This window comes from Diaphorina citri, unplaced genomic scaffold (assembly GCF_000475195.1).
Source record: "Diaphorina citri unplaced genomic scaffold, Diaci psyllid genome assembly version 1.1 scaffold351, whole genome shotgun sequence".
Classification (NCBI taxonomy): domain Eukaryota; kingdom Metazoa; phylum Arthropoda; class Insecta; order Hemiptera; family Psyllidae; genus Diaphorina; species Diaphorina citri.
The window spans coordinates 122,735-132,862 of record NW_007377786.1 but is presented as its reverse complement, the minus strand read 5'-3'; the positions used below and the strand labels follow the sequence as shown (position 1 = coordinate 132,862).

Below are 10,128 nucleotides of genomic sequence, written 5' to 3'. Positions count from 1 at the left end.
GCACCCTGTTTTCGTAAAGATGAAAACAGCTCGATAAGGGACCGCGAAAAATAGACAGAGACCATCCTGTCTGTTTCACTGAACATATCCACATCGCACTATTAGCCTGTGCTTAGAATGCTTAATGGTTCCTTGCAATGGCATTACGAATGACCTTGCCTGGCAAATACAATGATAATTGGTATTGTTTCCAGTGGATTTCCGTGGATTCTAGACTGAACTTTGCAGTTTGGAGCCCCACTGCTGAGTTGTTTCTACTGAAACTTAATAGGTCACGCTTCTGTAGCTCCGAACGGAATTAAATTGGAGCACCAGACTTGGGTTTCTATACTTTCTATCGGTGACACATTTCAGCTATGTATGTACGTAGGTACATACATATGTACATACCCAGATATATACCTACTAGTGGTTGACCCGTTCTTTGTACGGGACCACCACACACACGCACACCACCACCACACCACACCCACCCACCACACACACAAACCCATCACACACGCACACACCACACATCCATCACACACCCACCACACACACAAACCCATCACACACGCACACACCATACATCCATCACACACACACCACACATCCATCACACACACACACACACACGGTCGCGCTACGCGCTCCCTGACATGTCCCACAGTGTAGCATAAGAGGCATAACCGCCGCCATTTTGAATCAGGATGGAATCGGGCCTATTACCTATTCAGAACATATCAAAATACCTACTAGAGCTTATGCTGCTTATGAAAAACCATTAGATTCAGAGACTGTGAAAATACTATAGAAACATCTGTTTGTGAAAAGCCATGTGCAAACTTTCGAACAATAAAAAGAACTTCACAGCGCATCTTGTAATAAGAGAAGTGTTTATCAAAATGTTTTGTCTTAAAGTTTGAACAATAGAGACAAGCCTTGTGAATGTCACGGATGAAGAAGAAAAAAGAAATGCCTAATTAGGTATATATATTTATAAACATATGTACATATATAAACAAACTGTCAGTAACTTGACACTCTGAAGCAGCGGAGGGTGACGAAAGTTTACTATGAAAATTTAGTGCCAGCCTAGCTTGCTTGAAAGGTATAAGTTCCAGCCTAGGTAGCTTGGAATGTAGAACTTCTACCTTCGGAAAAATGAAGGTACCTATTATAGTCCCAGCCTAGCTAGCTTGGATGGTAGTGCTGCCTTGCTAGCTTGGAAGGTAAGGCCACCCTAGTTGACCTGCTTTAAGTCGTGGGTTCTATTTCAGGAACGAACTTTTTCCAGATGAGGTTCGGCTCGACTTATAACTAGTAAACGCTAAGTCGCCGGTACGATTTCCGTACGACGTCTTACACACCGGAGGCCCCGGAAAAACCAGAATTTTTTTGGCTCTGTGATTAAAATATGGAATGCTCTTAGCCTAGTGAGCTATTTATTTTATCGATTATTCATTTATGTCTTTAACCATGGTGGTGGCAGGAAGCCAATGCTACGAAGATTACACTTTGGCAGGATATACCTAACTTGAACTCGAAAATCAGTCTTGCGCTAGGTTTATTTACATAGTCTGAGTAGTCTGGGATTAAAAGCAGAAGACGACGACAGAGAAGAAGGAAAAGAAGAAGAAGAATAAGGAAAAAAAGAAAAGAAACAGTGACCCACCCCAAAAAGGGTAGTAAGGAAATTCTGAAATGATAATCATGCTGCATGGGTATACGATATACGAGTATGTAGTGATTAGGTAGGTGCCCAAGGAAGGGAAAAAGGAACCATCAAAAGAAGTAAAGGAGTACCTATAACATTGATGCAAATACATATGCCATTAAGGAGTAAAATTTCCTCCAATAAAGGAATATAATTTCCCATGAAGGAGGAAAATTTTTCCCACGATGTTTTAATTGCGTTCTTATTTATATCAACTTCCTTGTTTTAGTTTACCAAAATATGACACTATAAAATACCTAAGTAGGTATGTTATTTTGGGAAAAAAATATGGCAAAATAAAAATTCTGGAAGATGAAAAATCAGTCAATTTTCTGCCTGAAAATAATCGTAAATTAATTTACTGGATTATTTTCTTTTGATTTAAATAAAATACTTTTTTTCGTACCCCCAAAGTCTTACGTCAGACGAAAATATTTTCCAAACCAAAACACAAGTTAAAATACATATTTTTAAACCAATTTCAACCTACCTCCACCAATGCCTTTATTTATACTCCTCGAATATGACTCAAAAGTCCCTTTTAGAAGGTTCGTTCTCGGAACGGCTGGATTTGTTTCATCCTGTCCACCCTGTAGCTATGTTTCCCGTAATCTGCTCCAGTTACCGTTAGCGGGTCGCCAATTACCTGTGATTCGATCAGCGACGCGGCCGCAGCTTTCTTCTCGGCCGCCAAATCCTCAATATCCTTCTTGCCCTTCTCCAGGAGTTCTCCGGCCTTGCCGCCAATGTCCTTCAGTGCTGCCGACAAAAATATTATAATAACAATAATAATTTATTATTATTTACCGCTTGAATAGAATTAAAAAGTCTTTCGGGGTTCGGGATTATTTTGGGGTACAAAATGATCCTAGATTAATCTTAATGGAACGTGATAATACACTCTATATCGCGAAGCTCGACACTATAATATAGCATTCTAACAGCCTAAATCAGGAGAAGTAACCCAATAGGTAATTAATAAGTAGGTTGACGTATCATGTATCCTCTTTATTTACATAAACTAGGGACTTACTACATGATACATACATCCTACATGGACTGCATATTTATTATGTTTCTATTTTACATTATGTTTACCTATGTAGGTATTTAGTAGTGAACTGACTAGGTAGTGAATTTCGCCACAGCATTGTAATTTAATAGGTCGTGATAATACTCTTTCACATAATGGGACCACATCTCGTTCTAAAAGCTGACAGTCAAAATAGAGCACTACTTAGTACTTATATCACTCTGTTCACTATTGTACAAGCCTATACATCTACATTCTCACATATATTATGTATGTAGCTGGTAGTACGTGCTGCATTTTGCATCTTAATCTCCATACAACAGCATCTGAATAAGTGAACAAAGATCTAACACTTCAAACGCCCTATACCTGATTGAACATCCGGGCATAGAAGTTAATCCACGCGGGCCCCCACACTATCAATTCAAGGATATCTTACTAATAAGGTGAAGGTTACAAGACCTGCATACTAGCATACTGAAATTACTGAATACCTACATTGTGAAGTCCTGTCGTGACTGAAATGAGATCCGATGAGGTGATGTTGTCCGGCTAAGGCTAAAAAAAAGAGTGGGCATAGAGCATAGAGCAGGTAGAAGGGAAGAGGGAAGCGACGTGTTCAAGAGTAAAAAGTCTGGCTGGGGGACTTTAAACAGGGATGATACCAGCCTGAAATTTCCCTTGCTAACGAAATAGCAAAGGTTGAATGCGAAGGACATCCACTCGTAAAATTTTCTAGGCAAAACCAAACAGCAATCCACAAAACAGAGGCTGACGATAAACGCCGACCCCGTCTGAACACGGGAAAAGGCGAGGAAGAAGAAGAAGGCCTAAGAGCAAAAATCTCTATATGCTCTTGCTCTTAGGCCAAAGAGGAGCTCTGTCCAGCCTAGTTAGCTTAGTTGGTAGTGCGTCTGCCTTGTAAGCGCTAGGCCGTTGGTTCGATTCCCGCCCGGGGCGGATTTTACCCTGGTGGGATAATGTTCGTTCTCGGAACGGCTGGCTTTCTCCTATCCTGTCTTCCTTCTCTCTTTGATTTCGGGACGATAAGATCCAGTTACAGTTCCCTCTGTCAAACCTCTTTCTGTGCTTTTTGCATTCCGCTCCACTCTGTTTTAAGTCAAAATCAGCTTAGATTACTGTGTAACTCACACAAAAGACTTAAAGACTGACTAGAACTGCCTTCAACTGCAAAACCGCATCATGTTAATGAATCACTAGAAATAGGTATAGCTTCTGACGCTATTTCTATGTTATGTTATGATTATGACTGTATGATTAACCAAAGAGTAACCGCATGATCAAAGATATCATTTCGATCTAACCTATGAGGCCAGAAGATACAACATAATATTATGAATGACTGTATACCATAGGTCTAACCTATGACGATAGATGATACAATCCATGACGGTATCTGATGCGTTTTTAGAATCACCGGTTGAATTAAGCGATGAATTCATGGTTGCAATCGATTAAACTCTTCTTGAAAATCGGATTTTTGAAAGATATGTTTTTCAAGATAACATCATGTATCTGAAGGTAGACATGTTTATGTATCTTTTTTCTATGGAAACGTGATTTGAAACTACTTTTCATGTAATAAATATTACAGTAAAGTAAAATAGTGATAGCTGGTAAATATTGGATAGAGCAAAAGTTTTTCAGGGAGTTCCGCTTAAAGTTTCAGTTTGCCTACGGGAGAGGTTTGAAACTTTAAAGTCCCACTCAAAGTTTAGAGGAACAAGTTCAAGTCCCGGAAATAACAATAACTACGGAGCAGGCCATTTTAAGTTTACATAGAAGTGATTGAATGTGTGGACCCCTGGAGTAGCGGAGGGTGACGAAAGTTCACTATGAAAATTTAGTGCCAGCCTGGTTAACTTACCGAACAAGATCGATGGTTGGGTATTGGGTAACTGTTTTGGCCTTATGATGTAACATATGATATATCGTAATACCAACAATTACCCAACCAAAAATGCTGTTGGGGTTTGAAAGTAGTGGCCATCCTCATTATCCTGCCTTAGAAGCTCCAGGTTGCGGGTTCTATCCCTGCCCGGGATGGATTTTATATCCTAAACAGTTGAGTTTCGTTCTCGGAACGGTTGGTTTTCTCCTATCCTATCCTTCTTCTCTTCGACTTCGGGACGATAAGACCGTTGTTAACCAAGTAATCCCTCAAAGTGGGTATCACACTAGGCTTGCACACCGGAGGCCCCGAGTTCAATTCCCGGTAGAGCCAGAAATTTATTCGGCTCTCTGCTTAAAATACGATTTTCACTCAGTCTCGTGAGCTATTTATTTCATCGACTTTAACATGGTGGCAGGGAGCCAATACTACGAAGATTACACTTTGGCAGGATATGACTTGAACTCTAAAATCAGTCTTGCGCCAGGTTTATTTACATAGTCTGAGTAGTCTGGGATTAAAAGCAGAAGAAGGAGAAGAAGAAGAGGAGGAGGAGGAAAGGAAAAATAAGAAGACGAAAAAGAAGGCGACCCACCCCAAAAAATAGACGCTAAGAAAATCCGAGATGAAAATTTTCAATACCTCAAAAAAGGGTGACTACCCAAAATGAGAGAAAAAGGAGTGAGAAGGAAAGATACTTAAGAAGAAGGTTTCATAAAGGAATAAATTGCGAATATCCCAGTAAGGACGAAATATAGCCCATAAAGGAGTAAGATTACCCCTATAGAATAGTAAGAAGTTCCCATAAAGGAAAAAATTTCCCCATAAGGTGCAGTAAATTGCGTTCTTATTTTCAACTTCCTTATTTACTCAGTACGAGTATGACACTATAAAATATGGCATACCTAAATATTCTGGAATAAAATATGGCAAAAGAACTATTCAGGAAGATGAAAAATCGGTCGATTTTCTGCCGTAAAAAAGATCGTAAATTAATCCTTTCAATTTTTTTCTTTCAATTTAGATAAATTTTTTCGTACCCCCAAGTCTTACGTCAGACGAAAATATTTTCCAAATCAAAACACGTTGAAAATATTTTTAAAACCCATTTTCCACCTACCTCCACCAATGCCTCCAAACATGGTTCCAACTGTGACGTCACACCAATAAAAAACCCACTAAAACAGTAATAAACTTTTTTATGAGTGACCGTAGAACGAAGTTTACGATTTGTCAATGACCGTCACAAGGTAAACACACAACACAGACTGAACGAGGAAATTACACGGACAGAGTAAAAATTTTGAATTACACTGAGTAAAAAAAAATTGGAAATTTTTCTCCCGATGAAAATTTTGTTACGAGCGCCGAAACGGAACGTACGTAGAGTGAGGTAGGACTGATGAAAAGTTGAAAATTGCACGCGAAAACGCGAATGAGAGAGCAAGATATGGAAAAAAAAATAGAATTTTACTTTTCTTCTTCTTCTTCTTCTTCTTCTTCTTCTTCTTCTTCTTCTTCTTCTTCTTTCTTGCTTTTAATTCATATACATATGTATAGTTCTTTTTTTTATGCTAGCTTTCTAGGTCAGTTGGTCAGGTCTTGCCTAGCAATTTTGTAGGTCAGTAGGTAAGTTTGGGATGGTAGTTTCGACTTCTTTTGTTTTTACTTTAAGGCCAAACGCCTACGACTTTTTTTTATTTTTTATTTTTAGATTAACTAAGTTTCTATTAAGGAGCGCCCTCGGGTAGTTGTAGAGGAAAAACTACAAATGATGGAAGAAAATGTTTATTCAATGATGGTAGGGTTGGTCCAAATTTTCCACCCTCGCTTTTTGGCTTCGTCCATTAATGAGATCGTCCGATATTAGTCATTAGGGTGCAATCGACCCTTTCTTTTTAGGATATCTTATCTGAAGAATGGAAAAACTTGACTAAAAAAAAAAAAAAAAAAAAAGGAAATTTAAAAATGGCCTATTGGTATGGTTTCACAACCTGAAGGTTAATTTAACCAAGGGTTTAACGTCACAGTATAACTACAGGGTGGCGCAGAAGTAACCTGATAAAGTTTTTCTGATATATTTTTATAATTCTTCTCATATTTACAACTTTTATTTTATGAAATGATTCTAGAGGGTTGGGGGATTTTTTCTATTCTGCTCATGAATACATTACTTTCTTCCTATAGGATAAGGAAAGTAATAAGGTTGTGAAAATGCTGTCCATATTCAGTGTCGCACATTCGGGCTTTTTCGCACATTTTCGCTCAAAATGCTTGATTCTAGGGCTTGAGCTTCTCGAAGGTTGTTCTTCAGCTCTTGGGGAGTCCTAGGTTTGTTGACATACACTCTTTCTTTGAGGTAAGCTCAGAAAAAAGTCTGGGCGGACATTTCGGGAGAGTTTGCAGGCCACGGAAATTTGCTATTTCGAGAAATTATCCCATTTTCAACCATTTCGGTGGTTAAAAAGCGGTGAAACCGGGCATTAAAAAGTGAAGAAAAAGGGGTGGATTCAAATTCATCTAATCACACACATACATATATAGGAAGGTGTTCTCACCTGTTGTACCGTCTGGTCGACAGCTCCTTCGGCCTTTTTGAGTTCCTCGTCGAATGAGTCGATGGCGGCCTTCTTGGCTTCGTTCTTTTTTGATAACTCACTCACTTACTTTTTGCACATTTCTACTCCAGACTCGCTAATAAATTCATGATGGCCTTGATGATGTTCTGTGTTTGAAGTGGAAATTGTTTTTCTTGTTCTTGTCTACATGCTGCATGGTTAATGGGATGATGTATGAAGCCTGTAGCCACTACGTAATACAATAGAATAGAATAGACCTCATTTATACTGTCAGAATGAGACTGAAAAGTCCCTTTACTCCCGCAGTCTAAACAAGGTCTTATAGGTACATATGTACACTGGGAAAATTAAACTAGGGTGCCGGCAGCCCAATCGGGTGACTGGGTTCCGGCACTCTAATATTGAATTCTATATCGCGAAGCTCGACACTATAATATAGCATTCTAACAGCCTAAATCAGGGGAAGTAACCCAATAGGTAATAGAGTTCTTCCACCTTAAACTTGTGGCACCCTGTCTTAATTCTAACATAATAAGTAGGTTGACGTATCATGTATCCTCTTTATTTACATAAACTAGGGACTTACTACATGATACCTACATCCTACATGGACTACATATTTATTATGTTTTTATTTTACATTATGTTTACCTATGTAGGTATTTAGTAGTGAACTGACTAGGTAGTGAATTTCGCCACAGCATTGTAATTTAATAGGTCACCAATGCCTCCAAACATGGTTCCAAATAGATGACGTCACACCAATAAAAAATCCACTAAAACAGTAATAAACTTTTTTATGAGTGACCGTAGACGAAGTTTACGATTTGTCAATGACCGTCGCAACGTAAACACACAACAAAGACTGAACGAGGAAATTTCACAGACGAAGTAAAATTTTTGAATTACACTGAGTAAATTTTTTTAGAAAATTCTCCCAATGAAAATTTTGTTTCGAAAAATGGAACGTTCGTAGAGTGAGGTAGGACTGATGAAAATTGCACGCGAAAACACGAATGAGAGGTATGGGAGAATAGAAGGGAGACTTGAAATTTTTTGTCGTTCTTTTTTTTACATTTTTTTTTCTTCTCCTTCTTCATCTTCTTCTTCTTTTTCTTCTTCTTCTTCTTCTTCTACTCCTCCTCCTCCTCCTCCTTCTTCTTCTTCTTCTTCTTCTTCTTCTTCTTCTTCTTTTTCTTTTAATTGATGTAGTTCCTTTTCCTTTTCATATTCATATTAGCTTTCTAGGTCAGGTGGTCAGGTCTTACCTAACAGTTCTGTAGGTCAGTAGGGGTAAGTTGAGGATGGTAGTTACGACTTATTTTGTTTCTACTTTCAGTCCAAACGCCTACGACTTTCTTTGAGATAACCAAGTTGGAGCACGGTAGCGCTTCACCATTTTCAGATAGTTGTACAGGAAAAACTACAAATTAATAATGGAAGAAAACGGATAATGTTTATTCAATGATGGTAGGGTTAGTCCAAATTTTCCACCCTCGCTTTTTGGCTTCGTCCATTAATGAGATCGTCCGATATTAATCATGAGGGTGCAATCGACCCTTTCTTTTTAGAATATCTTATCTGAAGAATGGAAAAACTTTACTTTTAAACTAAAAAAAAAAAATGGAAATTGAAAATTGCCTAATATAAAAGAAATTGGAAATGAAAGTGAGATGAGAAATGTGTATTTTGATATTTTCAGATAAGGAAAACCGTTGATTGTTTTGAGTGGGGCCTGGTACACATGTATGTACATAGGTACATACATACATACATACCCACAATACATATGTACCTATGGATACATAATTATGTATTTTATACTGAGACTGTCCAACAAAGAAATACAGGGTTACTCCCTTCATATCTATAAATTCTACCTAAATACAACCCACTTTTGTTTGATAGAGGAGGTTTAACGACACTGTATAACTCTCAACTCCTAAGATCTTTATTCAGGTCGCACTTTACACTTCCAATGTGTGATGGGCCTAAGTGACCAAGGTTTTACCCTAGAGGAGGAGAACTATCGATAGTCAAGCCTCAACTATCGATAGCGTTCGATAGTCAAAACTATCGATAGTTATCGATAGTTCTCCTCCTCTATTTTACCCTCCATTCGGCGACAAGCTATCAGCCTCCTCAGGCAGCCTAATTGGGGCCGGGAAAAGCCAGCACACGAATGCCCACAGATGGTCTTCCTTTTCATCCATCCATCAAGATTGCCCAAGAGTGCCGGGAGGAGCGCGAACGTCAAGAATTCGAAGCGCCGCCCGGCCTTTACCTACTCAGAGGAGGGCCATATCGAGGATTTTCCGGAGGGGAGGCCCGAGGGTCCAAACAGTGATGTACCGGGGGGTGAATACTCCAAATTTTCGGACGCCCCCCCCACTCCAAATACGGCCCTGATTAAGAGCATATCAAAATACTAGGGCTTAAGAAAGGCCATGGATTCAGAGACTGTGAAAATAACAGAAACATCTGTTTGTGAAAAGCCATGTGCAAACTTTCGAACAATAAAAAGAACTACATGGCGTAGCTTGTGGAAATAAGAGAAGTGTTTATGAAAAAGAGGAGAAGAAGGGAGAGGGAAAGAAAGAGAAGGAAGGAAGAGAGAGAGCGTGAGAAAAGGAGAGGGAAAGAGAGAGGAAGAGAAAAGGAAAGAGACAGAGAGAAGAAAGACGAGAGGGAAAGAGAAGGGGGGAGGTAATAAATTAGTGACATAGGGTGGAAAGAGAGACATCGTGTCAAAGTCAAACACAGAACAAAACGAAAATTGAACTTTTGTTGAAACATTCAAAAGGTTCAAAATATGAGGAAGGGCATGGAGAGAGAGAGGAGAAGAAGGGAGAGGGAAAGAGAGAGGAAGAAAAAAAAGGAAAGAGACAGAGAGAAGAAAGACGAGAGG

At 39.0% G+C, this 10,128-nt stretch overlaps 1 protein-coding gene across 2 annotated transcripts in view; it reads right to left on the bottom strand.

Moving 5' to 3' along the window:
* The window catches only part of LOC103507921, a 14,492-nt gene extending 6,242 nt beyond the window's left edge, over nt 1-8,250 (bottom strand). Inside the window, exons 1-3 of one of the 2 annotated variants that reach the window (XM_008472440.3) lie at nt 7,969-8,247; nt 5,762-5,793; nt 2,343-2,455 (exon numbers count right to left, since the gene is read on the bottom strand). In XM_008472440.3, the coding sequence (XP_008470662.1) occupies nt 2,343-2,455; nt 5,762-5,783 (135 nt within the window). In that variant the 5' untranslated portion in view covers nt 5,784-5,793; nt 7,969-8,247. Of the gene's footprint in view, nt 1-2,342; nt 2,460-5,761; nt 5,794-7,940 lie in introns of both variants that reach the window. The other variant, XM_026822659.1, reaches the window with a different exon arrangement.
* Between the last annotated feature and the right edge of the window lie 1,878 nt (nt 8,251-10,128).